Source organism: Dendronephthya gigantea, unplaced genomic scaffold (assembly GCF_004324835.1).
Source record: "Dendronephthya gigantea isolate DGI-Jeju-01 unplaced genomic scaffold, DenGig_1.0 000000F, whole genome shotgun sequence".
Classification (NCBI taxonomy): Eukaryota; Metazoa; Cnidaria; class Anthozoa; order Malacalcyonacea; family Nephtheidae; genus Dendronephthya; species Dendronephthya gigantea.
The window spans coordinates 657611-684720 of NW_021163010.1; the positions used below are offsets into that span (position 1 = coordinate 657611).

General features: G+C 35.2%; 6 protein-coding genes across 9 annotated transcripts in view; 3 read left to right on the forward strand and 3 right to left on the reverse strand.

Annotated features, from left to right (window-relative positions):
- Positions 1 to 362: 362 nt before the first annotated feature.
- LOC114525406 (nicotinate-nucleotide pyrophosphorylase [carboxylating]-like) lies at positions 363 to 1518 on the reverse strand. Its single transcript, XM_028546774.1, has one exon. The coding sequence runs from the start codon at positions 1452 to 1454 to the stop codon at positions 426 to 428; it is 1029 nt and encodes a 342-aa protein (XP_028402575.1). The 5' UTR covers positions 1455 to 1518; the 3' UTR covers positions 363 to 425.
- Positions 1519 to 1724: 206 nt separating this feature from the next.
- On the forward strand, positions 1725 to 6392 carry LOC114525190 (protein OS-9-like). Of its 2 annotated transcripts, none has more exons than XM_028546449.1 (11): positions 1725 to 2025; positions 2161 to 2328; positions 2750 to 2813; positions 2945 to 3018; positions 3101 to 3196; positions 3271 to 3481; positions 3581 to 3787; positions 3866 to 4406; positions 4945 to 5501; positions 5678 to 5805; positions 6002 to 6392. In XM_028546449.1, exons 1-11 carry the CDS (start codon positions 1855 to 1857, stop codon positions 6149 to 6151), a joined length of 2367 nt encoding a protein of 788 aa, XP_028402250.1. In that variant the 5' UTR covers positions 1725 to 1854; the 3' UTR covers positions 6152 to 6392. The 2 variants fall into 2 exon arrangements, with proteins under 2 accessions (XP_028402250.1, XP_028402326.1); XM_028546525.1 differs by having other exon boundaries at positions 2164 to 2328.
- Positions 6393 to 6573: 181 nt separating this feature from the next.
- Positions 6574 to 13072, reverse strand: LOC114525342 (peptidyl-prolyl cis-trans isomerase cyp11-like). Its single transcript, XM_028546643.1, has 12 exons — positions 12997 to 13072; positions 9682 to 9756; positions 9433 to 9540; positions 9190 to 9234; positions 9002 to 9089; positions 8872 to 8901; positions 8633 to 8778; positions 8369 to 8558; positions 8037 to 8183; positions 7749 to 7827; positions 7462 to 7503; positions 6574 to 7274 (listed from the first exon to the last, which is right to left on the reverse strand). The coding sequence occupies exons 1-12, from the start codon at positions 13070 to 13072 to the stop codon at positions 6597 to 6599; spliced, it is 1704 nt and encodes a 567-aa protein (XP_028402444.1). The 3' UTR covers positions 6574 to 6596.
- On the forward strand, positions 11034 to 12197 carry LOC114525484 (putative pyrophosphatase PpaX). The gene has a single exon (XM_028546891.1). The coding sequence runs from the start codon at positions 11083 to 11085 to the stop codon at positions 11830 to 11832; it is 750 nt and encodes a 249-aa protein (XP_028402692.1). The 5' UTR covers positions 11034 to 11082; the 3' UTR covers positions 11833 to 12197.
- Positions 13073 to 13167: 95 nt separating the features above from the next.
- Positions 13168 to 27110, forward strand: part of LOC114516209 (vacuolar protein sorting-associated protein 16 homolog) — a 30736-nt gene continuing 16793 nt past the window's right edge. Inside the window, exons 1-26 of one of the 3 annotated variants that reach the window (XM_028535631.1) lie at positions 13168 to 13435; positions 13942 to 14030; positions 14311 to 14399; positions 14622 to 14750; positions 14854 to 14998; positions 15327 to 15442; positions 15678 to 15797; positions 15868 to 15923; positions 16129 to 16203; positions 16634 to 16728; positions 16872 to 16948; positions 17311 to 17436; positions 17541 to 17671; positions 17969 to 18004; positions 18183 to 18291; positions 18715 to 18849; positions 18913 to 19021; positions 19266 to 19363; positions 19546 to 19650; positions 19789 to 19866; positions 20132 to 20236; positions 20310 to 20377; positions 20558 to 20654; positions 20894 to 20997; positions 21168 to 21313; positions 22565 to 23926. In XM_028535631.1, the coding sequence (XP_028391432.1) occupies positions 13386 to 13435; positions 13942 to 14030; positions 14311 to 14399; positions 14622 to 14750; positions 14854 to 14998; positions 15327 to 15442; positions 15678 to 15797; positions 15868 to 15923; positions 16129 to 16203; positions 16634 to 16728; positions 16872 to 16948; positions 17311 to 17436; positions 17541 to 17671; positions 17969 to 18004; positions 18183 to 18291; positions 18715 to 18849; positions 18913 to 19021; positions 19266 to 19363; positions 19546 to 19650; positions 19789 to 19866; positions 20132 to 20236; positions 20310 to 20377; positions 20558 to 20654; positions 20894 to 20997; positions 21168 to 21312 (2487 nt within the window). In that variant the 5' untranslated portion in view covers positions 13168 to 13385 and the 3' untranslated portion in view covers position 21313; positions 22565 to 23926. Of the gene's footprint in view, positions 13436 to 13941; positions 14031 to 14310; positions 14400 to 14621; positions 14751 to 14853; positions 14999 to 15326; positions 15443 to 15677; positions 15798 to 15867; positions 15924 to 16128; positions 16204 to 16633; positions 16729 to 16871; positions 16949 to 17310; positions 17437 to 17540; positions 17672 to 17968; positions 18005 to 18182; positions 18292 to 18714; positions 18850 to 18912; positions 19022 to 19265; positions 19364 to 19545; positions 19651 to 19788; positions 19867 to 20131; positions 20237 to 20309; positions 20378 to 20557; positions 20655 to 20893; positions 20998 to 21167; positions 21755 to 22564; positions 23927 to 27110 lie in introns of those variants that run through there. The other 2 variants (XM_028535639.1, XM_028535622.1) reach the window with 2 other exon arrangements.
- On the reverse strand, positions 24531 to 26594 carry LOC114518055 (translin-like). Its single transcript, XM_028537967.1, has 6 exons — positions 26497 to 26594; positions 26186 to 26276; positions 25636 to 25735; positions 25270 to 25385; positions 25039 to 25118; positions 24531 to 24743 (listed from the first exon to the last, which is right to left on the reverse strand). The coding sequence occupies exons 1-6, from the start codon at positions 26578 to 26580 to the stop codon at positions 24531 to 24533; spliced, it is 684 nt and encodes a 227-aa protein (XP_028393768.1). The 5' UTR covers positions 26581 to 26594.

A 27110-nucleotide genomic window follows, 5' to 3' on the forward strand; every position in this document is an offset into this window, starting at 1 on the left:
ACGAGAAGCACGAGTATTTATTGCGGATGGCCCTTGCATCAGCTGACAGAGTTGCTGCACAATCGTGACACGGACCGCCAGCGTTATATATAGAGCAATTGATGACAAGAGGGAATTTCAGTTGGCTTACTTAAGTAGGATCTTGTGCAGTTGGGTCATTGTATGCATTTCTACCTCTTTTGGTGATCTTAGTTTATTGGTCGTTTATCTTCTTATTTTGCACCCAGAACCAAATAAATGGGGCTCAGTCCTAGGGAAATTACCCTGCCCATCCCTCTCTGGGTGCACCACCAGGGCCACCATCAAACACCAGGCACTGAGTTTTGTAAAAAGGAAAAGAAACATTTAGCACAGACAAAGGCATACAAATATTATATTTCAAGATGATAAAATTCTTATTCTTGTTTAATCAAATTTAAACTGATTTAAATGTTCAGTTCAAGAAGGTCTTCTTTCACTATTGGGTTCTTTGGATCATGTCCTTCCTTTTGGATCTTTAAAGAGAAATCAACACATTCATATCCTTGAGTAAGAGAGCCCAGTGACACAACATCAATATGAGGGCCAAAATAACCAGTAATGTTGCCTTCATTAATACCACCACTTGCCTCAAGAATAATATGAGGAAATTCATCTTTCAATACTTTTGCAGCACTGTGCAAAGCCTCTGATGTAAAATTATCTAACATAATTATATCTGCACCAGAGCAGGCTGCCTCTCTTGCTTCTGCAATATTTCGGCATTCTACTTCAATTTTGACTGAAAATCCTCCAGCTTTTCTGGCAGATTTTACTGCGGAGCTTACATTTCCAACACTCCAAATATGATTATCTTTTAACATAATCATTGATGAAAGATCATAACGGTGGGTTGAAATTCCACCTACAAGTAAGGCATATTTTTCAACCAATCGAAAGCCTGGAGTGGTCTTCCGAGTGCCTGCAACTTCACCTGCCCATGATGCCATCTGTTTCATTTCAGCCAATCTCTTAGCTTTGGTTGCTACACCACTAGCTCTGGTAATACAGTTCAATGCAACTCTCTCCCCCATTAGCAATCGGTTTACTTTTCCAGTAACCTCGGCCACGGTGCAAACTGGAACCAACCGGGTTCCTTCGTTTACCAACCATTTTACTTTGCAATTGAGATGTTTAAATACAGCTTCAAAGAAAGGGCAACCAGCTAATACCCCGGGAGATTTACATAGCAATACAGCTTTCTCTTCGCGGTCTCCAACAACAGATCCACCATAATCAAAGCTTGGCAGGTCTTCAGACAGCCACGTTCGAACCAACTCGTTTAAAGTTGACGTCGGAAGGATTAATGATAAGTCAGATTTGCCGCGTCTGGAACAGGACATTTTTTCGGCTTCCTTGTGTGTAGCTTCGAGATTCATACTGATATATGATACCTTGTATAAACATAAATTACCACAAGAATATCTTTTATACATAAGCTTCTTATTCTATTATAGTAGGGAGTAAAGACATCGGCCTCCAGGGTAGTGGGGTCTCTGCCCTGGGGGATATTCTGCCGGCATTGGAGACACTTGACTTAAAAAATGGCTAAAGTTAAACGATAATTTCGGGAAATTGGAACAGTATGTTTAAGGTTTTAATGTTCCTTCCTAACTTTACGCTTAACTACAGATGAGCTATATATCTCATCTGTGGCTTAACTTTTACAAAAGAAGTCATAGTGTTAGAGAAAAAGTTGCAAAACCGGGCGTATACCGCCTTCGCCATGATTACGGAATTTTACGTAATACTTCGTAGCTGTTCGTGAATTGTCGTAAATCATGAATCATCACAACAACAACAACAGAATATTAGTATTTAGTAACAAATCTTAGTATGGCTACTTTTGTGTTCTTAAAAATACTTACGTCAAACGTTTATATATTTTTTGTGTCGTTATGTTTTGTGCTCAGAATCAAATCCACATTTCTTAATATTGAAGAATTACAAAAATCTAAATATGGTGTAGACATATCTGCAGAACCAGTGCTTTTAGACATGAACGAGGTACGTACAGTATGTACGCTTGTTTTATTCTTTATAAAACTGCAACATTATGGTGAAATAATAGAAAACCTGCATGTTTGATAAAAAATCAAGTTACTGCTTTGTTTACCATTAATAATTTTCACAACATATTAGCAGGATAAGAATGGTAACGTCATGCAGATTACTTCAAAACATGGTCAACATTATCAATGTGTCCTTCCTATTGTCCACTTTGAAACAAAGAAAAACAAAACAGTTAATGTCACAACGGAAGAAATAAACAAACTGTTGGAGCCACTGAATAACACTTGTATCATCCAGGTAAGAATCTAGTAAATTCCATTCAGTGGAGTGAGGAAGAGGGTTTATTTTAATCAGTATGAATTTAAAATATCATTGGATTTGAAAGACACTTTTTGAAACTGTTCAGCAAAAAGTGATTGTTGGTTATTGTGAAGTACAAGTTCAATTCCATTTATACTTCCCTCATATACACTTTTACTAATTTAGATAAACTTTTGTTTTAACAAAAATACATTTATTTACAAATTTATTTTCAAAAAGTATTTACAGAAATATAAACAATTTTTTACATAAAAGAAACTTTAGAATTATTACAAACATCAAAATAAACATAGTCTCCTCTTTTTCTATTTCTATATATAAATCTCCTTTTTTTCTATACCGGTATACATGTATATATTTTACATATTTTGAGACATTTCATGATATATGTACATAGATAAATGGTTGGTGGTCATACAAAGTATGTATTGGAAAATCTGTTTGGCAATATCATGATGAAGGTAACCGTATTGACTTCCACATAGTATCTCATACCAAAGAGGAGCACAGTCTAACAGAAAAAACACACTTTGCTTAATTTTAGTTAAAAATTGTTTTTAGCCATATTCCTCAGTTTAATTATTTTTATTAGGTCATGAAATCAAAGATAATATTAGTCTCGGTCATTTTTCTGGAAATACTAATTGGTCAATATTTACTGTAGAGGTAGTAATGGATATTTTCTGCAGTTGTTTGAATTCAAAGAATTTTAAACAAGTATTATGTATCACCTTTTTTTCCTCTTTAGGAAGAAATGGAAGATAGCCAAAGATATCACAGTCATTTTTATAGCAATGGTACCGTTTGTGATATTACCGGAAACCCAAGAAAGACAGAAGTCAGGGTACTTAACTCATGATAAATAGCGTACTTTTTAGTAGAATATCCTATACAAAATTTTAGTACATGCTTTTTTAGTTTTTCTGTGGTTCACAAGCTAATGATTTTATATCAAGAATTGACGAGGACTCCACATGTGATTACATCATCAATGTATATACAGACAAACTATGTAGCCACTCCTTATTCCGACCTCCATCACCACCTAAGAAACACAGTATAACATGTTCACCTGCTCTTAGAGAAGATCAGTACAAAAAGTACACAGAAGCTCAGAATAAGAAGACAGGTATTGTCCACATATTCATACTGTAATTAGGACATGCAGTTAAACTGACTTTGTTTGAATCTGTGTGTTTCACAAAAATATTTTTATGTTTTGAAATAGAGAAATCAAGAGCAGAAGGTGAACAAAAGGACAACAGCTGGACTTTGGATAATGAGGGTACTTTTAAAGAACATGATCGTGACCTCAAAAGAAAAACCAAAATAAAGTCTGAATTTGGTGATTTTTCTAAGATGATGGAAAATGTTGTTACTAAATTAATGGGAAGAATTAAGCAGCAGAAACTGAGAGAATTACCGCAAGATGAAAGTATGTACTAAATGACTGGAGATTTGGATCCATATCAATAAGGCATTTAACCACATCTCTTCATAACTTTCCATTTAGATAATGGAGAAGAAAATCCTGATGATGATTATGATGATATTGATGACAATGTTGATGATAACGATGATGATGATGACATTGATAATGATATTGGTAAAGAGTACAAGACCACACAGATTTCTTCAAGAATGAAGAGGCAGGCGATGGAGGGAAATATGAATGACTTGGTTGGGGATGATGAACCAGTTGAAGACACTGATAGAGATGATGATGTAGGATGGGATGGGGATAATATAGATGATGATAATATGGACATTGAAGGATCATCTACTCCATTCAAGATGGATGGAATATTCAAAAATTTTATTTCTAAAGTTAAAAAAGGGAAAAAGGGGAATAAAGGTGATCACTACGAAGAGCTAATCGATCATCTGAAGCTGCAATATCGTTATTTCAAGGGACAGCTTGATGCTCTCATAGATAATATGAAGCAAAGGATTAGGAGATTACAGGAGACGAATATTGGTTCTATGAATCCAGCAGTAAAGGTTTTGATCACCACAATACAAAAGTCTATCAAGCGACTAGAAAATAAACAGAGGTATCGTACCGTATTTCTTATGAATTTTTTGAATTTGCACTACACACCGACGAACTAGGGATGAAACTTAGCGGTGTCCACAATGGACCAGAAAGTATTTTATATGTACTAAACTAGTTAACCCCGATTTATCTGCTTCAAAATGCAGTTACGAAATTTATATAACCAGCCTTGACTATCTAAGATACGAATTATTGGAGTCCCTGCATGATTTCGACCATCCTTTAGGCCTTCATAAGAACATGGACTTTAAACGATCATTTAGACCTGGAATTAACAGCTCATGCATTCAAAAAGGATGTCCTCTACAAACCTTGAACTCTAAACCTGCAAAGCACAATGCGAGCACAAATTTCAAGCTTAATGTTCCAACTACCTAGCTATTTGTGGGTCGAATGCAGATATTTACCCTATCTTCGTATTAACTTTTTAAGCTGGTTAAATCATACTCCTATTATTATTAACGCAGTTGATATAGAACAATCTTGTTGTGTTTGAAATTGCTGTTTATCTGAGCCACAATTATTATTATACATAGAATTGCCGAGGACGCAATGGAGCGACTTACTGATTTATACGATGCATTTATGGAAGATGGAGATTATTTGAAAGCGAATGAAGAACTTGCTGATATAAGATCAACTTTGTTTGGTTTGGTCGACAACGTAAACCTAAAGTCTGATCCTTTAGAACCTGATGATGATACTCCTCCTGATATTAATGATAATAAAGAAAGGTCGCAACCTTTCAAACCTTTAGAAGAGACTTTTGAAAGTGACAAAAAAACTCAGGGCATTGAGATGGAGAAACCCAACCTGGATAAGGTTGTTTCGAAATTAAAGAAAATAATGACACACGAAAATAATGAAGACATGGATCAATTTGAAGACGACCGTATTAGCGTTAGAGTTGCAAAGATCAGGGAGAAGTCGGAAGATTTGTACGACGATAAAGATCTTGACAAATCATTTCTTGGCGATGAAGATGAAAATCAATTGGACGAGATAACTGAGAATCAAGAAATGAGAGAAGCAACTAAAAAGATGGAGAGTATCGTACGTAAACAACTCCAAGATGCAGGGGTTAAACCTGAAGGTTTGTAAAGTTTTGTTAAACCTCAATATTCATTCGGGCCCTTGAATATTTTACCCACCTTGAATTTGCTTGACGTACAATCATCCCCCCTTACCTTACCCGATCTTGTTTTCCTTTTCAACAACAAACACACGAAGGAAGATAATATACGATTTCTGCTTTTGATAAATTTATAGGGAAAATTAAGGTGAAAATAATTACATCAAAAGAAGCATTACAACGTGTTGCTGGTGGAGAAGATAAATTTCAGATTCTTACATCGCAGGAAACAAACCAATTCAGAGATTTACTTTCTAATCTGTTGGTAAGTGTTTTGTTTCCATGAATAGTTACCTTTGTTATTAGCATAATAAAATATACTCTGCATAAGTTTGCTCATTCATTAGCAGGAAGATCTCTTCGTAATGCCATTATGAAATGTATTTTTTATTCATTATGATGTGTTTCTGCGTTTCTGCCTCGTTTTGATATGATTGACTCTCGGGATCATTTGCATGCAGGGTGGAACTCAAGAATTATTGAAAGAGAAAAAGAGACAAAAAAATATGGAAGATAACTACAATCTTGTTTGGAACCAAGGTGGTTTAGAATCAGCAGATGTGAATGATGAAAAACCGTCTTCAATTGAACAAGAAGACGAAAATAGGTGAGAAGAAACAGTGAATTACCTTCATGTTTCATATGCCATTAATTTGGATCTGAAATAGCATCCACAATGAATCAAGGACGGCTGTTGTCCAATACAAGGATAGAATATCGTGTGAATGATTCGTTTGTAGAAAACAGCATACAAACGGGACAATTTTATATTTGAATTATCAATTCAACACTTCACTGAACAACAGTAAAACAACTTCATACAGCGTAAATATGGAAAAGTTAAGAATAATTTATTAAACGGCACAACCGTAAAAATATCACTTCTATATCTTGCACTTTTAATCTCCACCTGATTAATGTACAAAATTACGTGTTAAATAACGATGCATTATAATCGTTATTGTATCATTTCACCGTTGTGGGTAATGTTTAAAACACGACTCTCGCGTACAGCTGACGGAATGTTGCGTGAGGAATGACTGCATGGACTAACAGTTAAGATGATAATGCAACCAATGTTTTGAGCGACCAGTGTCTTTTTTCATTACCATGATCGGTTTTCTCCGGTTCTCTTCGTCTTTCTCTTGAATCACTATCTTTACTGCTGGATCTTGACTTTCTTCTCTCAGCACCAGTCTCTTTTGTAACATGTTTATATTTGTTGTTTTTATCTGAATCTTCTGATGAACTTGATCTTCTTTTTCTACGCTTTCTTGCATCTTTTTCGTCTTCATGATCACTATCATCAATATTTCTTGATCGACGCGGAGATAGTCGATCATCCCAACGATTGGCTGCTGCTAATTCTGTAGATTTTTTCGTGTTTTCTGAGGAGTTCTTCCAGTAACGTTTACCAAAAGAATCTTTTTGTTCCTCGGCTGGATCATCCCACTTACTGGGAGCAGCAACGTCAGTCTCCTCATGTGACTGCTCACGTGACGATCTGTCCCTCCGAGTCCTCTCCTCTGATCTTTTATACTTGCGTCGGTCTGATGGACTCTTGCTGTTTGATCGACTACGAGATCTACGCCTATCATTACTTCGCTTTTGTTTTCTATATTCTGGAGTTCTTGATCTTCTGTACGACCTGCGGCGCGGTGAGCGGTTTTGATTGTTTCGATGTGAAGTTCTGCGATCACTTGGTGATGGAGATCTTGGCGGAGTGCGATACATCTACAAAGAGAAGTGGTAGTTTTTTAAAAAAATTCAAGAAACACTTGAACAAGGTTGTTGTAATTACATGATATGTAACAGCGTGATAGTACAGTAGTGACGCAGAACAGTTGCTGCATGTGAACAAATATGATCAAATATTTACAACCCGTGCTTAACAATAAATTATACTTTCACAATTCCTCACCATTCTGCCGCGCCCTTTTAAAATATGTCCCGACCTTGAAACCTATAAAGAAAAATTTCCATTAAGGCCGCTAAAGAATTGTGAATTGTAATTGTAAAAATTGTAAAATACATGGCAGCTCGAAGACTGAATTGCGTATTTACAAGCTAATCTGAAATGAAAACACATTGACAAACACTACAAACAATCTATATATAACTATTTAAAAATTATACTTTATTAAAAATTATATTAAAAATTATAAATTATATAACTATTGAAAAGCATTGTGAATATTCTAAACTTACGCGTTCGGTTTTCTTTTGATCAACTTTTTCTGTTTTTCTCTCGTCGTCTGGTGCTTTGTAGCCGGGGGGCGAAGAGCGACTGCGTAAAATAGAATGCAATCTTTTCATATGCGCAGTTGACTAAATGCTAGTCATCATTGTAACTGATTTGATAAGTAATAAAGATCATATGTAAAAGTACTTCATATCGCAAAACCTATGGCTTTGGCTGTAGAATGGAATGGTTGCTTAGAGGTCATCGCAACAACAACTTGAACGCCACCAAATCTTACATCTTTGACACTGTACCTGGCTTTTTCACGTTTCTCTCTGACTGGCGATGGAGTACGACTTCGTCTCATTAAGAAATTATTACTCGGAACTTTTGGAATTGTTTCGTCTTCTTCATTCTCCACTTCATCATTCTTGTCTTCTTTCATTTCCTCATTTTTTTTTCTTAAAAACATCGGTACTTATTTATTACAAGTACAATGAAAACAAGCCAGGGTTTGTGTAGGTTAATAATGGAATGATAAGTTAGTTAAGAGTGCATGGCTTAAAATTTTAAAAATAATGTGCCAGCAAATCAATGACTTGTTGTATTGCTCAACGAGATGTATTTCTCTCTACGTGATTTTTACCTCTTTTCTTTCAACTTTTTCTTCTTCTTAGCCTTGAGTTTTGCTTTATTAATCTTTTCTTTTTTTCGTTCCTTCCTTTTCTTTCGTTTCTCTTGTTTTTTCTTTTTCTTATCATTCTCAGATGAAGAGTCAGAGTCAGAACTGCTGGACTCAGAGCTCGCGGACTCCTTAGTTGCTTTCTGTTTCTTTGCTGTAAACAAATAAAGAAGTTTACATGTCTTTGTCGTCTCTGGGCGCATCCATAGCTAAGTGAACAGAAATTACCTTTTAAACGACTCTTCGGTATCAATTCCCCACAATTAGCGATTCTTACATCACTGCTGGGTTTGCTCTTTGAGTCAACTCTTTGATTTTCTATTTCTTTCACAATATCTTGACCTTGAAGAACATGACCAAAAACAACGTGGATTCTAGAAGAGAATGTTTTATTTAATTTTTCTTACACCAAACAAATTACTGCGCAAGGATAGTGTGATCTCACACAGCTTCTATTGAATACTTACTTATCCAGATGAGGACACGGGACTGTTGTTCTAAAAAAAGGAAAAAGAAATTTTGCTAGACATGACAACACCTCCATTATTAAGGAGAATTTTTGTTTCTTAGCGCGTGAAGCTCCATTGCAATACTTACATAAAAAACTGCGAGCCGTTTGTGTTGGGACCTCGGTTAGCCATGGACAAGATGAACGGTTGCTCATGTTTTAATTGTAGATTTTCATCTAGTATTGATATAAAAGTTGATCTCATATTTTTAAATAATTTTTATACCACATTATACGTGTAATAATAGCGTCCACAGCTGATGGGTTGATATTTTACCTTTGAATGTTTTTCCATAAATAGACTCACCGCCTGTACCATTTCCTATATGAATGCATTTAATATTCGTTATTTCATATAGTTACATTTACTAAGGAATGAAATAACGTCTAATACTGTGTTGTGGACTAATTTGTGCGTGGTTTGTGTGCATTCTTGGCTAATTTTTATTATTGGCTATATATAACACACACTTGAAAAGTAACCAGGAAACAGTGGGTCAACTGATCTCAATGTAAATACCTGCAGTGAAGTCTCCTCCTTGGATCATGAAATCCTTGATAATTCTGTGAAACGGAGCACCTTTATAATGTAACTGCTTGCCTGACAGTTTACTGACGCCTTTCTCTCCTTGAAAAAAAATGATTGGTTAAATGCGAAAAGTAGACAAACGTGTAAAACGAAAAAGAATCATTATGGCTTTATGCACTGAGCAGTGAAGCACACTGATCAACTGCTTAATCTTCGTATAGCAGTGAACCTGTGTTATACCTGTGCACAATGCTCGAAAATTTTCACATGTATCTGGACAAATATCTGCGAATAACTCCATCACAATCCTCCCAGCTAAAAAAGAAAGAAAACATATGTACATTGTGCAATTTGATTTCCTGCAAGCGGGAAAATAATGCGCAGAGTTTATCCTAATTTTGTTTGGAATTATTGATTAACAAAATATGATGCAAAAAAACGGAGACAAAAGAAACAATCATTGGAAGAACTTCGTCTAAGAAGGGTTAATTTTTAAGAAAGAAAGAAAAAAGACAAAAATAAAAAGTTGGTACAGTAAATCATTAAATTGAAACCAGGAAAATCTAAAGGCAGGAAAAAGCCACTAACAACTCGGCTAACAAGCCCACGTTAGTTGCATCACTTGCATGGGACACTAAAAAGTTATTTATCTTGAGGTGCCAACAAATGCATGGTATTATCATTAAAGATGCATTTCCATTTGCAGAGAAATAACTTACTTGAGATTTAACACACCGTGTGTGGAGCAGAGCATGCTAATGCTTGAAGATTTGTGCATGCTTGTGTATGTGCTTATGTCGCACGTTTTATTGTTTTGTCTTTTATTATCTTTCCTGATTGCTTTGCTCAGTATGTCGCAAGTGAAAATCAGACTTAATTTTGATTGTGCTTACGCAGGTAATTCAGGGTGAATTCAGATTCAAATTAGCTCACGTATTGTAGTAATTTCACAGTTCTAATAATTTTGAAGTAATGGGTGGGTAAGAACACAAAGTCTTGTATTTATGGGACTGAAATTGAATTAGAGAATAATATTTCTCTATGATTATGGCAATTGAATCGTGTTTAATTTACGTATATTAATTTGACGAGGGATTAGAGGTGTAAAGCTCCACAATTATAGCAAATTTGAATTTGAAAGGTTTACTTATTTTATACAATCTGTAGGTTCAGTAATGAGCCATTCATTTAAATTTTAATGAGGGGGGGGAGGTGGGGGTAGAAAGATTGCTCTAGATCCATTTTAAAGCACAGGTAAATGCGTTATTACAACTGATATACAATTTCAAACGTTCAGTTTGAATTTCAAAACATTTTCTTTCAAAGCACTGTATTATTAGGAGTCCCCGCTTCCTGTACCCCTGGGGCTGAGCTCATTAATGAGCGCATATGATCACGTGCTTACTGCATGACAACAGCACAGAAATTTTAAATTCTCACGTCTAAGAAAGTACTAGGTTAAGTTTAGCTCTAGGATTTTTAAAAGAATATAAACTGAAACAGAGGAAAGAGGTAGATGTCGCTGCGTTACTGTTTCAATTTCTGTTCACGTGCGTTAGACGTGCTAAAGTGAGCAATGACGTCACAAACGATGTTTTCTAACAACTGAAATGAATAATACGACGGCATTATATTAGAAAGATGTCGGTACAGGCAGTTGATAAAGCCAAGCTCCCAGCGTTGATCATTTTTGACAAGGATGGAACATTGATTGACTTCAATTCAACTTGGATGCCGTGGATCTCTGCATTGGGTCGACGTCTTGAGTCCGACTGTAATTTTGATGTGTCAAGCCGGCTTTACGACATTATGGGCTATTGTCGTAAAACTGAAACATTAAGTGATTCAAGTTTACTGGCATACGCAAGCATGGATATTATAAAAGAAAAGATAAAAAGCATGTTACTAGAAAATGGAGTTAGGAATGAAACTGTTGACAGTTTATTGCGCAATTGCTGGAGAGAGTGTCATGTGAACAACACGTGCAGGCCGTTGCCAACAACAAATCTTCCAAACTTGTTCGGAAATCTTCGAAAGGTCGGGGTAAAGGTCGCTGTATGTACGTCAGATAGCCGAGCAAGTACAGAGTCTGCTCTTCAAAAACTTGGCGTTGGAGAGTTGGTTGATGTTATAGCTTGTTCTGATGATGAAAATATGCAACCAAAGCCATCTCCATGTGGGGTTTTAAAAATTTGTACTGACCTTGGTGTTGACCCTGGCCATACGATAGTTGTTGGAGATACAACTACGGATATGTTGATGGCAAAATCAGCCTCTGTTGGTATTATTGTTGGGGTTCTAACGGGCATTGGAACTAAAAATGAACTCTCCTTTTATGCAGACGCTATTCTTGACAATGTTGAACAAATATGGACTTTATTCATGTCATAAATAGATTAATGTAATAATTATGTTATTTTAGCTATTTTTTTTTAAATAGCTTCAATGACTTTTATTGGTTATTTCCTGTGTTTTTCACTATAATAAAAGCAAGATGATGTTCATACTGGGCTTGTACCAATGTCATGGTCACAATCTAATAAATATTTTATCTATCATGGATTGTTTAATCAATTCACCTCATTTAATCACACTACGCATCTATATTTGGTCAGCAGATTTTTTAGTATAAAAAGATACATAAAAATAAACTTGTTGAAGACCTCTGTAATGCTTTTTTCAATTCAGTGATTTGGAGCAATTATTTAACAGAACGTAAGGGGCGAAATTAATGATTGGTTGATGCTATATACCTCTGGAAGAACTGCACAGGACAACAGGATAGAAATATAATTCCATTTAAAATTAAGACCCTTTAAACCTCTAGAATTTACCTGCATCGAGTGAAGTGTCAAAAATCATAATTGATTTACCCTATACTATAGATATAATATTATACCCTTTGGGTAGGAATATAGTACAGTCGAGTATACTAATGTTTTCAAGCAATTGAAAAATCATCTGGGAGCCTTGTTCTAATCAACAACTTTTCAGTTTGACCCACAAATAGAATAAAGTTAAATTTAGCTCGTGTTTGCTATGCATGGGTGTCTTTATACACTGTTGTCAAAGAAAGCTGAAGATGTTTTATATTTATATTTCAATACAATATATCATATATAGATCTTCCTGGGGAATTTAATAAAATTTCAACTCTTCCAGGATGATATATCTCCAGGGCAAAACGCTCTGGACATATCATTCCTTGGGAGTGATATTTCATTGTACTCTGTTCCTTCTGACCCTTCAGGTCTATTAATGACAATTATAGCGCACGTCACGTGTATCCGGGAACCAAGCTAATATTTTGCATCGTCTATTTAATAAAGGGTATACTACGAATTTTGACAAATGGACTTCTAGGGCAAAACCACTTTATGAACAACTTTGAATTGAAGCATTGTGATTAGTTTAATAGTGGATCCAAATTAGAATCCTCAGTCGTGGAAATGAATTATTTCAAGGCAGTATCTTTATTTCATACTCAAGAAGTCGTATTTAAAATATATATCGAAGTTCAATTGATTGAAGTTATTACTGAATGACAAACCGTACCAGATACGCCATTGATTTCCACGTCAAAATAACATCTTGGACGATATCCTTTTGCAGTTGGAGGAAAAGCCGCCATCTTAAGCACAATAAAAACAATCTTACATCGCGTAATCGGAAATTACGCTGTTATGCGCAGGCTCATCCACTGAGCTATAAACGAAGCTGCAATTGTCAATTGACGAAGCTGGTGATATCAATGTGGTATATTTCTGGTATATCCTTCCTGGATGGTTGATTTCTACCTAAGAGTTGCAATCATGCAGTTTCTAATTTACTAGTGCCTTATAAAGGCTGCTGCAGAGAATGGTAAATTAATTGTTGTGATAATATTTTAATTGAATAGAAGTTTGAAGGTTTCGTTTTGTGGGAAATTTATCATTTGAGAAGTGATGGGTCATGTGACAGCAGATTGGACACCTCTTGGTGATGTATTTTACAGGTACAAATTTTTCTTGCTTTGTGAAAACCATTATTCAAAAGTTTTTGCAATAAACAGATATCACAAGCACTGTTTGGCAACTGGTTTTGGTTATATATGAATATGATTATAAATAGAAGAGTTTTAAATCCATGCCTAGAGCTCTAATATGTATGCTGCAAGAAATACTTTAAAAGCACACCTGAGATCCAGACTGCAGAGTATGGCAGTTTTCGACGAGATTTCGGGTGCGAAATAATGACAAGCCCAAGTGCAGATGCGCGAAATAGGCTGAGGTGCGCACCCAAGTGTGCTGTAGCTAAGAATATTGACAATTTATCACTGCCACTCACAATCCCTGCCAAATATCATGTGCAAAATTTGTTTCGATGCATGAAAATATTTGTTGAAAAATATCTCGGGTGCGGCACTACCTAACTCTGCAGTCTGGCCTGAGATCACAGCAGAGAATACAGCTGAGTGGACTTTAGCTATACTCAGTTACTCTGAAAAAATTTTTCATGTAGGACAATTGAATTGTATGATATGGCTTGGAAAGGTGAAATTGACATTACAAAATATCATATTGCTGCAGCACCTTATGGTGGACCAATAGGTAAATGATGATATTTGAATGGAATGATAAATGGAGAATAATATGATGACAACATATTTGTTATAAGAATCTAAGGACCAAATAGCATACCTTTCATCTTTGGGCCTCCTTTAGATTATGGAAGAATTTGTGCATTTAAGCTAATTTTTATATAATTTTTATATAATAATGTTATAGAACTCTAAGCAAGTCCATATTAAAAAGTGAAAATGACGTATTTATGTAGTTCCCATTAGATTATATGCTTGAAATGTTTAGTTCATGTCATGTTTTTCATTAGCTCTTTCAAAGAAACACATGAGAATGTCCGGGGCAAAACCTCTTATCTCTATATATTCTGCAGCTGGAAGATTAATGGCAGATATAAACGTAAGCTCAGTCTAAACAATACTTACTGTACATACACAGTTCTATGGTTATACTGTAGCTGTTTATTGCATAACATGTATTATGTACCATCTCCCCTGAAGGAAAGGTGTTAAATGAATAGGGATGCTTATCACAAAAATAACAAACTTTAATACTATATAATTAACTACAAGTCTACAACAACAAAGGTAACTGCATATGGTGTTCTGGAATCTATTTTAGTGGGAAGGAGGAAACCTTGTTCAAATGGGATGGTCTGTAAGTGAAGACTTGTTCTGTGTTGCTGAAGATGGAAGAATATATGTCTATACTCTTTCTGGGGACTTTATAAAAGTGATGACAACAGGACAGGTACAGTACACACATGATATATGATATGATACAATTACCAACTTCCAAAATATGTTATGGCTAAAAGCTGTATAATTGTCTTTCATACCTCATCTTCTTATAGGAGGGAAAGGAGTTTAAAGTGATTGATTGTAGATTCTTCTCCAGTTCAATGGGATCTGGTATTACCATCTTAACTAGTCGCTACCATTTTTATACAATAAACAAGTTGGAAGATAAAAAAACACGGGAGTTAGCTACTCCTCCAGGTTAGTTGTATGCAACATCCTAAATAACCATAATAACCACTGATTTTCCTTTTGTATTTCTTGGTCTGAAGCAATCCAATCAATCCTAATAGATGCATGCATCCCACCTTTGCACATAGCTTGTGAGAGTAAAACTTAAAATTAATCTCATTTAAGGTGGTTCTGAATTTAAAATGATAATGTTAACCAGGTGTAATTATCGAAAGGGTCTATTGTTAGTGTACAGCCTGTTCTGAGCATTTAAATTATGAAATGTTACCACATATGAGTTGAGTTGTTTAACATTTTAGTAGGCTTGTTTACAATCGTGCTGTTTCTTACATTGTAGGTTTAAATGCTCCACCAAGCAGCTGGATTACCATTCCAGAAGAAAGAAAATCTCATGTGTTGGTTGCTGTGGAGAGTTTTCTTTACTCCGTTACAAGTGAAGATGTTGTTTTATTAGTACGTCTTGTATAATACCAGTTATCAAGTATTCTGCAGTGAACCTTATACAACAGTTTGTTTACAGTTCAATGGTTTTCTGTAACTAGTAAACTTTCCAAAATTAGTCGGACTTCTTCATTTTGATGTAAATTTTCAATACAAGTCATTCAATCTCTCGTCTTTGAAGAGAGGGTGTTTTGTATAGGTAGTAGAAGACAAAACCCTTTCGTTTTATCACGGTTTGTTTTTTTAGACGCCAGAAATCAGCGAGCAAGTAAATGCATTCACAGAGATGGCTCTCTCGATAAACCATAAATATTTAGCACTGTATGCGGACACTGGTCTAGTGTGGATTGGATCTTCGGATTTGAAAGTGAGTTGATGCATTGTAGAAACAGTCATTGAATGATTTCCTCGCCAACTTATTTTTCCGTACGATCTAGACGGTTTATTGTGAGTTTAATACTCGACAAACATCCCGTCCTGAGCAACTAGCATGGTAAGAAAATTTAATGCGAAATGTTATAACTTAGATATAGTTGATATATGTGAAATGTTATGTAAAAAGTACCGAGTTCACCACAATCCACTATAATATACCGGTATACGCTATACTACTTTTTTATATTTTGCTCCGCCCCATTAGCAACACCGTATAAATATATCCCATTATTCCCTTCCCATACCGTTTTCCCTGAATGTAGGTGTGGAAATGGTGCTGTGATATGTTACTGGCAATATCAATATATGATGATTGGACCTGATAAAGATGTCGACACATATCTTTTTCTTTTACTGTAACATGCCGTATTTATGGAAATTCATTGGAATCTCCAATTTTTAAAAACCATAATACCCTTTCTCTAAGATGAAAGTGCTAAAACACTGTTTTAACCTTAATACAAAGATACTGTTTACAACTACATATTCAGTGCATAATATTCAAGTTAACTCATTCCAGAGAGATGTAAGAATGTTATTTAATTTTGACTTATTCACCGTTTAAGCTAAACGGGCTTGATACAACCGGCCCCTGGCTGGTTGTGTTAGTAAATTTTTGGGTTCCTGCGATTGAATCAAACATAGGACCGACTGGTTTAACTTGCCATACCTTCACAGAGTCACTGACTAGGAGATGATTAATCCTTGTTGTTTTATTTAAACATGTAAGACAAATCTATCGTGCTCATTTTCTTTAACATATTTTAATCGTTTTATCGAAGACGATGTTTATCTGGTGCCTGAAATAGATGGTATAAGAATTGTGAGTAACGAGAAACACGAGTTCCTTCAAAAAGTTCCAAGTAAGTTGTATTAATGTGGCAAATAATGGTAAATTGATGTGAGTAAATTGTTTTCGAGTTTATAACAATAAAACTGTAGCTTATACGCTGACAAACAACTGAGAAGACGGTGGTCGTTATCGTTTTAATATTTTTCATTTAAGGTGTTGTTGAAAATGTTTTTAAAATCGGTTCTGTGGAGTCTGGAGCCATGTTGTATGAAGCAATGAAAGAATTCGAGGTAGGCTTTGTTTTGAGAAGATTGATTGAAATTTTGATGATGAATTACTTAAATAAGAATTTTGTAGCAACACCACGTCTTTCGCTCCGCGTCAACCGGGGCGTTCAGCAGTGCAAATTAAAACTGATCTTTACGTGTGGTGTTTCTACAAATTAACGATGCAAGTTTTGGAAGCATTTTAAGGAACTGTAGATCCTAAAACTGTATATAATAATGTTAAACTCTGTTAGTGTTTCACGTTTTTCCTGGTTGCGAATTTTTGAAATATTTAAACTGATATTAGTGCACGGGTTTACCGCCATCTTAGATTGTATGTATGCTTACGCCACTGAGCTCTGTTTTACTTTACGTCTTTTTATTAGAAAAAGAGCGCTAAAGCGGATGAATATATTCGTTTAATAAAACCCAAGTTACCAGAAGCAGTCAGACAGTGTGTGCAAGCCGCGGGTTCGGAATTTGAGCCAACATTACAAAGAAGTTTATTAAGAGTGAGTCTATATATATTATTTTACTTGTGTGCATTCATCTGTTCCGCAAGAATGTTAAAATATTTAAAGATCAATTATTAACAAGGAAATTAAATATTTTATAGGCGGCATCATTCGGAAAGAGTTTCGTTGATGAACTAGAAACTCATAAGAAATATGTGGAAATGTGTCAAATATTAAGAGTTTTGAATGCTGTTAGAGAACATACTGTAGGCGTGCCTTTAACCTTAGTGCAGTATCCTTTGATTAGGTGAATTCTAGTAGGAAAACTATGATTATTTTACAATTCATCAAATGATATCATTTTCAGTAAAATTAGACAGTAAAAATGATTAAGATGAGAATTTGAATTCATTTGCTAAAATGGTGTATATAACGATAACATTTCAACTTAGAATAATAATACACTTAGGATACAAAGTGAAGAATAGAGAATCCACGCTGGTTGCATAGAACTGTGGTTGTTCCTTGCTTTAGAAAAATTATCCTTTTTATGTGCTTTTAAAACCTATTTCGCCTTAATTAATATTAGACTGGACACTTTGTCAATGGATGTGCTTATTAAAAGGTACGATATTCATATATTATCAATATATATTCGCAGATTTTTGTTCGTGTTTGATTGGACTGAATCTCTGACTTTCATAATTTGCCCATCCAGTTTGCATACGTAGACTAACTGATTATAAGTTTTATTATTAGTTTTATGTAAGTTTTATTTACGTATTTCGTCACTATTTGTCTAGATTAATGCTTCGACGTCAATATTGTTTGGCAATGCGAATTAGTAATTATTTGAAAATTCCAAAAAGTGACGGCGAAAGTAGAATTCTGGCACATTGGGCATGCTATAAGGTAAATATCCTAAACTTGAGGTAATCGACGAACTTACCATTTAGAAACCTGATAATTGCACAATGAATAACTTATCAATTTATCAAATAAACAATTGATTTCCCACAGTAAAAAATGTGCATATTTAAATTGTGAGAGCATGCACTGTTCTCGACGTTTTGACCTAACGGCCTTCTTCAAGCGAGTTATAGACACAGCGTTCATAACGTTCATAGAGTTCATAACGTTGATAAGTTTTTCTCTAGTTAAACGACATTTAGTAGAGAAGAAAAGAGAAGAGAAGTTTTTCTCTAGTTAAACCACATATAGAAAAGAGAAAGTAATTTTCAAGTGAACAGATCACACAATGGTCGCTGTATCGTGCTTATATAGGCCTTGCTGGCGGCAGCTGGCATCGCTATAATTTATTATTATTTAAATCAGGTGCAACAAATGAACAAAGATGAGGAAAATATTGCTCTTGCCATTGCAACCAAACTCGGAGACGCACCTGGTATTTCATACACTGCAGTTGCATCGCAAGCTGTTAAATGTGGTCGAGGTCAGCTTGCTCTCAGGGTGAGTATGAAAAGTACAGAAGCTTGTATTTTCAGATGTTTTGTTGTAATGAAATCTTAATAGCTTTTAGAATATGAATCAAAAGCAGCAGACCAAGTTCCGTTACTAATCAGGATGAAAAACAACCAGCTCGCTTTGGAGAAAGCAATAGAAAGTGGAGATACCGACTTAGGTACTTATAATTATATGAATTTTAAACTTTGTCACTTTTATTTGTCAGCCAGTCCGGACTTCTTAAAAAGCGCCTCTTCCTTGAAGTGTCGTAGCCCATTGCGACCGGTGGTTTTGCATGTGCCTTCTTAAGCGGCAATATAATAATTCTGGGCTTTTTCAGTTAACAAAACAATATAAGGTTTCAATTCTTATGAGATGACGATGATGATGATGATGTCGAAGTTGATTCTTTTTCCTTGTAGTGTATTTGGTTGTGATGGACCTTAAAGAAGAAAAACAACTAAAAGAATTTTTGATGACTTTAAGGCATTTTCCAGTTGCTTTCAGTCTTTTTGTAAAGGTATGACTGGGACGATGTTTTACCTTTTAGTTTACACTTTGGTAATGTCAGCTTGAGGTGTGATGATAATCTGATTAAAATATAGGCTTAGCACGTACTGCACACATTAAGCGTGGCTGTACCTCCAAAGTATGATGGGAACTATCATGCGAACTAACGTGGAATTTTTAAATTTAATTTAGTTTTGTAAAGAACAGGATAAAAAAACGTTGGAAAATCTCTACACGATAGATGACCAGTTTCTTAACCTGGGCAATCTTTACTTGCACGATAGCTTCACTAAGACTGTAAGTAAATACTTGATGTCAGCAGAATGCATGAGCACCAGATGTCATTATATACAGCAGTGGGTCCTCTCATTAACGTAACATTTTTTATCTTTTTCTTGCAACATGTGTATCAATTGCTAAGCTTTTGTTATTTAGACATCAGATGAGAGAAGAGAATGTTTGAAAAAATCTTTGGGATATTTTACCCAAGGCAACCTACTCTTTCCAAAACAGGTTGGTTTTATTTGAATTTATAGATGTTAATTTTCAACTTGCTTGACAGCCAGCATCTGGACGACTGGACCCACATGGGACAGCTTTCCCGCTCAGCTGATCAGTCACTGATCTGCTAGTTTTAGAAAATCCAAGTGCCTGTTGGAATGTATGTGCATGTGGAATTACGTTTGAATATTTACAATCCCTCCTGTTATACGCTGAAGAGCATGCATTCGTGTTACGCCTATGTTTGTTCAGCATTATCGTATCAATTTTCTTGCAGATGGTGGAAGAACAAATTAAGCTACTAGAGAAACAGAAATCGCTGGAAGAAAAGTTGAGACTTCCAGGACTATATGGGTTATCAGTTAGTGACACCATATCTCAGGTGAGTTGAGAGCTTATTTACCGCGCGAAATATAATTTTATGCATTGTTAATAACCAATGAAGTATTTTCTAGTGTGTTCACAAAGGTCATTACAACGAAGCAGAACAATTAAAGAAAGAATTTAAAGTTCCTGATAAAAGGTGAGAATCAATCCAAGCTTCATTTGCTTTTGTTAGAAGTATGGTAGTTTATAATGTCGATTGTGTCGATAAATTGTTTCATAGCCAAGGAAACATTACGGGAATAATTTTTGAAACAACTTGTGACTCGGTTGGTTGGTCTTTTGCCATGTCTTAGTGAGAATATTATTTTTACGTTAGATATTATTGGCTGAAGCTTCGAGCACTTGCTAAAGCCCGTGAATGGATGAAACTGGAAGAATTTAGTAAAAGTAAAAAGTCTCCCATAGGTTACGAGGTAGGAAGAAAATAAAAGAAAAGTAAAGCAAGCAGCAATTATGAAAACACGTTGCTGTCCAACCCTGTATCCAGGGACGCGGTTGGTTACTGACTGCGTTTAACCGTTTATGACATTGCTGAATCAGCAGTTAATTATGGCACTGTTGCCCGTTGCCTGGCGCCTACGTTGAACACGACTTTTCCAAACTTAGTTTTCATTTTTAAAGATTAAAGATCTGCGTCTTATTTCTCTTCTAGCCGTTCTTTGAGGCGTGTTTTCAATTTGATAACATCAAGGAAGCTGAAAAATATATTTCTCGCGTTCCCCTTGAGGAAAGAATGAATTGTTACATCAGAGTTGGGTAAGATGATATTTCGCTTTGCGACATAATTGACTAAGAATGATCATAGCAACTCAGCTACCTCTTTTGGGAAAGTTTGTTATTAGAAGGAATTCATTCTTGCCAGCATTCGTTCTCATGCAGCTACGACAAAATCGTTCGTTAACTTTGTCTTGAAATTTGTTTCGCAGAAATATTGAACAAGCGGCAAATGTTGCATTCAATCAGAAAAATGAAGAAGCTTTGAACAGTTTGTTGGGGCGTTGTGGAACAAATAGAACACTCGTCTCTAAAATTGAAACAATGAAAACTCAACTTTCACAAAGAAAAAAATGAGGTCAGTGGAATCTAATTTCAGTTATATGATACGTACAGTAATTAATTAAGATTTATAGTGCGAAACTAATAAAACACAAGACATATTTTGGAACTATATATTCGAACGACCAGATTCGAAATATATGATTGAGATCAAACTCTAACATGCAGTTAAATTTTTATAGAATAAGAGGGGCGTTAGAGTCAGTAAATCATGTATCAGCTATAGATGCAACATCGATTCCTCTTTTATTAATGTTTTGATTACTTTAATTTTTTTAAATTATATTTTTGCTTCCATTCTTGGTTCTGGAGTTTACTTTTCACCACTGTTAGCGTTTGTATGTAACACACAGTGCTCGCTACTAGAATTTATTTCTCGCTTGTCGTCCACGGATTCATTCAATCCACATTTGAGTGTGATTTTCTGCTGGCTGAGGCACGAAAGAGGCAGAAAATGTTTTTCATACACACTGCTGGGGGGGGGAAGGCTTATCTACAGGGGGTCGGGGGGGGAAGGTCAGTTTTTGTTTTGCTAGCAGGCCTGACCTAATATCAATGAGCAGTAATTCAGTTATAATTGTAGGGTTTTGTAAATACTAAGTTTTAGTTTAGGATGCAATGTATGTGATGAGAGATGTGGAATTATTAAAGGTCAGGGGCGAGCAAGGCATCCCACCCGGCAGTGTGTGTGAAATAAAATTACTTTAAGTAACTCTATCATTTAGTCGACACCCTGTCCATTGAAACAAAGTTTTTCAACTTCAAGGGCGACTTGCTTTATTGTAACCTAGCTATATATATTCGGATGATTTTACAAAGATCAGGTTAGTGAACCACAGAGTGGGTTACAGAGTAATAGAAGAGCCTGGGAACGAGGTCTACATTGAGTGTTTAGCGTGGTCTAAAATGATACTGACGAAAGCCGTTGGTTTATTTCCATCGTTGTTTGTTGAAAAGAATTAACTTGAATGATGTGATTCACAAACAGGAAATACCTCGTTTGTCTTTCGAGTAGATTATTTAAAATTCTGTGAGCACTTAATTCACAGCGAATCACGAGCCGTAACTATTTTGCATATATATTTTTATCATAACCATCAGCTTACACTTCAAGGAACACGACTTTTGCAAAGAAAATCAGGATTACAAATGATAAAGAGCCTATTTTTCGCCTTTTATTTTATTTCACGGACAGTTTTACCGGGTAAAATCATTGTTGCAGGCCCTTAAAATCACGTTACGTGTACTGATTTTTTTAATTACACAGCAAGGAGCCTGTCATTTTTGAAGAAACACAACAGACCGCCAAAAATCTTGAATATCAAGTCATTTGAATTAGTTTCAAAAACAAAGAGGGATACACGTACAGTAAAAATAGTTGATGATCTCTTCTGACGGTTTGCCAGTCGTCTGAGAAAAATGTTCATCGCTTGTTGTCTGCCATACCTAACTCGTAGACAATTGGTCATTTCAAACAAAGCTAAAGTCGTAGTAGCAGGTGAAGAAACGTTGTTATGTGCATTAGAATTGAAGACTAAAGATACGAGTGCAAGCCTTAATGATATTCGCCTCAAGTACGAATTGTTTGCCAGAAGCAGTCGTGTTGTGGAACCAAATGTTGCTCATTGCTGTCTATCGCTTATTTCTCGGGAGAAATGCAATATTTTCATTAATGTCTCAACAACAACGGTTGTTAAATTGACCAAAGTGAAATTAGATCTTGGATGGAAATTCAGACTTGCTGACAACGAGATTAAGTTGAAGATAAAAACAGGCAACTCATTGTCAAGTCCAGTACCCTCAAGAAATAGTTCAAAGCCAGATCTCAGTGTATTGAGCAGCAGCGATGAGTATGGCCCGAGGCTACCGAAACTTTCCCGCTTAGACCTGACTAAATCACCTGTATCTCAACTTGATATATCACCCAGTCCTAGTCCTACAGAATCGTCCTTTTCATTCTCAGATTACGAAGCCGGGAAAGGTCAAAGGATTACGTCATATCACTTGTCAAATGCCCAAGTTTCAGCTCATCATAGTTCGGTTGAAGCCGCCATGTTACCTGATGGTATTGGGATCATACAAGCAGGGACACCGGCACATTTCAAGGTGAAGATGAAAGATGATGAGGGAAAATCAATTATTAAGCGAACGAAGTTCGAACTGATGGTCAAATTAGGTGGCGAGGCGATATTCTCTGGTGCTACACGCAAAACTGTTTTTAAATTGACTAAAACTCAGAGTGGAGATTTCACAGTGTTGTTTTTTATCAATGATGAACCGGTTCCAGGTGGTCCGTTCTATGTAAACGTTATTCCATTAGCAGCATGTTCTCTTTCAAATTTCACATTTGACGAGGATTTGCGTCAAGTAAAACGCTATAAAACTCAATTTGATATGATGTACGTAGGTATCTGGATGATATGTCGCGCTAACATTGTTGATAAATATGGAAATAGAATACATAAAGATTGCGAAGTTAACTTAATTCATGATAAAGACATTGATGTAACGGCAGTTCATGTTCACGAAGGTTATCTTCAGTTTAAAACAAGAGCGGAGGAAACTGGTAATTTTGAATTGAGTTTTGTTTTAAAAGAAGATTTACAAAATGAAGTTATTGTAAAGAAAACTGTGCATGTTAAAGAGCTTTCCATGGATGATCAGTTTGTATTTACCTCATATGTTTAACTAATATGTATGAAATTAAATAAGAAAAAAAACAAACTTCGTGTGTTTCATGAATTTATGATCTCATAATGAGCGCGAATTTTAATATCTTAATAAAACAATGTATATGGTACATTGTCCGTCACCGACTCGGGGTTATCAAATGTTTGTTTTCACTTTAATTTGCAGTTAACCACATTTTATCCAACATTTTTAAATTTTAATCCAACACAATCCAACACTGCTAAATGTGTGTGGTGGTGTAAGGTTTTTTCACGTACGTGTAAATAAATTTCAACACATTTCAAAATCACGTGTTTTTTAAACCATGCATTTTTGCATCGTATATTAGCGCGGTATACGAGATGCTCTAAAACCGCTTGTTGCGTTCTTGAAATTAGGTAAGATTACCAATGGTTATGCCGATATATATATTTAAATTATCATAAATTTCGCGTGACACCGGCTATATGCACTACTAGCTTCATTAGCTGATCTTAAACTGGAGAGCGCATCTGGTGTGGAAAATATTTTTTTTACTGATGGAGTAGACAAATTAAGAGATATTAAGATTTTATTATTAAACATCTTATCTTTATATCATACACTACTTCTTCAATTTTCTTAAGATCGTATTTTAATCCATCGAATTTTTTCCTTAAAAAGTCATTCTTAAGATTTAACAGACGAAATCCAGCGTCCAGTTCTGAGACGAACGAAGAAATGTTTTGAGGGCGTTCATATTCTTCAGCTGTTACACAGTTGACTGCCAATCTCGACTACAAGGAAAATAATAGAATATTTATATATACAATACCAGTTGCAAAACCGGCCAGGTTTATACCTCGAATTTGGCATAGCATGGAAACAAGATGATTAGTTTATGAAATGATGAACTTCACTCATTATTATTTTCATTTTAAATGTCTTGTTTGAATTGTAATCAACTCAGATGAAAAAGGCCAAAAAGTGCAGGTCTCAGATTTATACATTTTTACGAGAATATTTTTACCATGTCCATTTATGAGGCTTTGGACAAGAATTTTCGTTTAGTAATCTGTTTTGTAGACTTACTAGTTCATTGGCAAGCAACAATAATCCAGTGAGAAAATCATCCAAATCAATATGAAATCCTTCTTCACGATTCACCTTGACTATTCAAAATGAATTATTAAATCATTGGAATTGGGTTACATATTAGATTGAAGCCTTCTGTGTTTTGTACTGGTCTTCCGACACAGAAAAAACAAACTGACAATATAGAAGATAGCCATGATATAAAATAATGTTTTTAACATAACCTACTTCCAAGCATTCCAGCAAGTTCTTTTCGCGTTATCAATTTATCAGACTTAAGATACACAAGAAACGAAGCAAGGAAAGCTGCCCTTTGACTGACAAACCTCCACTGATCATGAAACCTTGAATTTTAAATGACCACATTAGGAATAGATTAAAATTAATCTGCTTTGCACATGTATAAGAATTTCCACCCGTAATACAAAAAATGCCTACTTGGCATAGCTATATTTCCCATACTACTAACATTTTGCAGCCAAACATGGCAATTATATACTAATTCTAATACACTCTTTTTAACTGTGGTGATTTATTTCCTTCTTGTTACCTATATCACAAGTTGGTCTATTATGCAATTGGTCCATTCAGTACCTGTAATATTGTCCTGCTGGTATCAATAATATCAGCTCCGAAAATTGTGATTTTAATGTTCCAAACATTTCCTCTGCCTGTTGGCATATAGCAGAAATATCTATGGAGTGAAAAAAGGTTTTTCCCAAAAGGGTTAAACATGCAAGAAATGACCAATTTGACTTGTTATGGATTACAATTAGGTGTATTTTCACACAACGATTTTTGAAAGGATTTTGAAAATTGCTAAATGTTAATTATATATATATTTATATTTGGTTAAACCCCACACCTGGCACTGTGTGTGAAGGTTGTTTGCGTAATTTTGAATTCATATTCCCTCATACCGGACATAAATTGAAACTAGGTCATATGATCAGTTGTTTATTTCAAATTGAATAGACCACTCTGATTGACAATTTTAATTTTGTGAACATGATTCCAAATAGAGTGCATTTCCTAGTTTGAGTAGTGGAACCCAAAAAGCTTGCATCACACATGTTCATGATAAGCATGTTCGACATCTTGTTCAGTCAAAATGTTGCTGTGAAAAAAATTTAATTATTCTTACTTTTTTTCTGTGGACTGTGATGAACAGCTTGCAATATGGCCAAAATACATCTTGTTGTTTTTTCCAAATTACGGACAGCACCATTAATTTTCTATTTGAACAACCATAAGAGGGTAAAGGGGTTTGTTGGCTAGTTCATGAATCATGACTAGTTAAGTGGAATGATAATTACAAACTTTATATGTATTAAATCATTGACAATCCAAAAGACTTTCGGATTATCTATGATTAAATCTATCGAACCGTTGCAAAGTTGAAATAGCCAACTTGAACACCAATGATCATTAATGGTAATTATCCACATTACGCACCTCGCGAACATCTTGGTCTTTATCGAGATAAGATTGGAAAGAAGAAAACAATGTAAGAAACTCTCTTTTACGAAGTTCCTCCATTTTCACTTTGGACTTTGAACTCATACAATCCAAACCATTCAGATACAGACACTGAGCTATATAATAATCCTGGAGGACTTGATCCTCCAAATGTTTGGCAAGAAACATGGCATGGCGGATCCTTCGTGCTGTCGCTAGATATGCAAAAAATTTAAATGACATGTATATAGCCGAAGGTTCAGTGAAATATTTCTATGACATAGTATATAACCGAAGCCCGAAGGTGAAGTGAATATATTTGTATAGGGTTGTATACAAATATGAATCACCGAGCCTGAGGCGACTAATTGTTTTAGTATAAATTTCGAGGTGTTTACAAATAATAATCGCCATAATCTGTCAATTTTTTTTTACTCGTGTCAAAAAATATTTTTTCTTCCGGTTAATTCTTTTTCTTGTGTCCAAATTTTTCCTGTCAATTTTTTTTTCTTTCTCTGGTGAATTTCAAAATTTTAGGCAAATCGGCAACGGGGGACCAAAAGAAAAATCCTGATTTCCGTCAATTTTTTGAAATTTCAAAATTCGGTTCA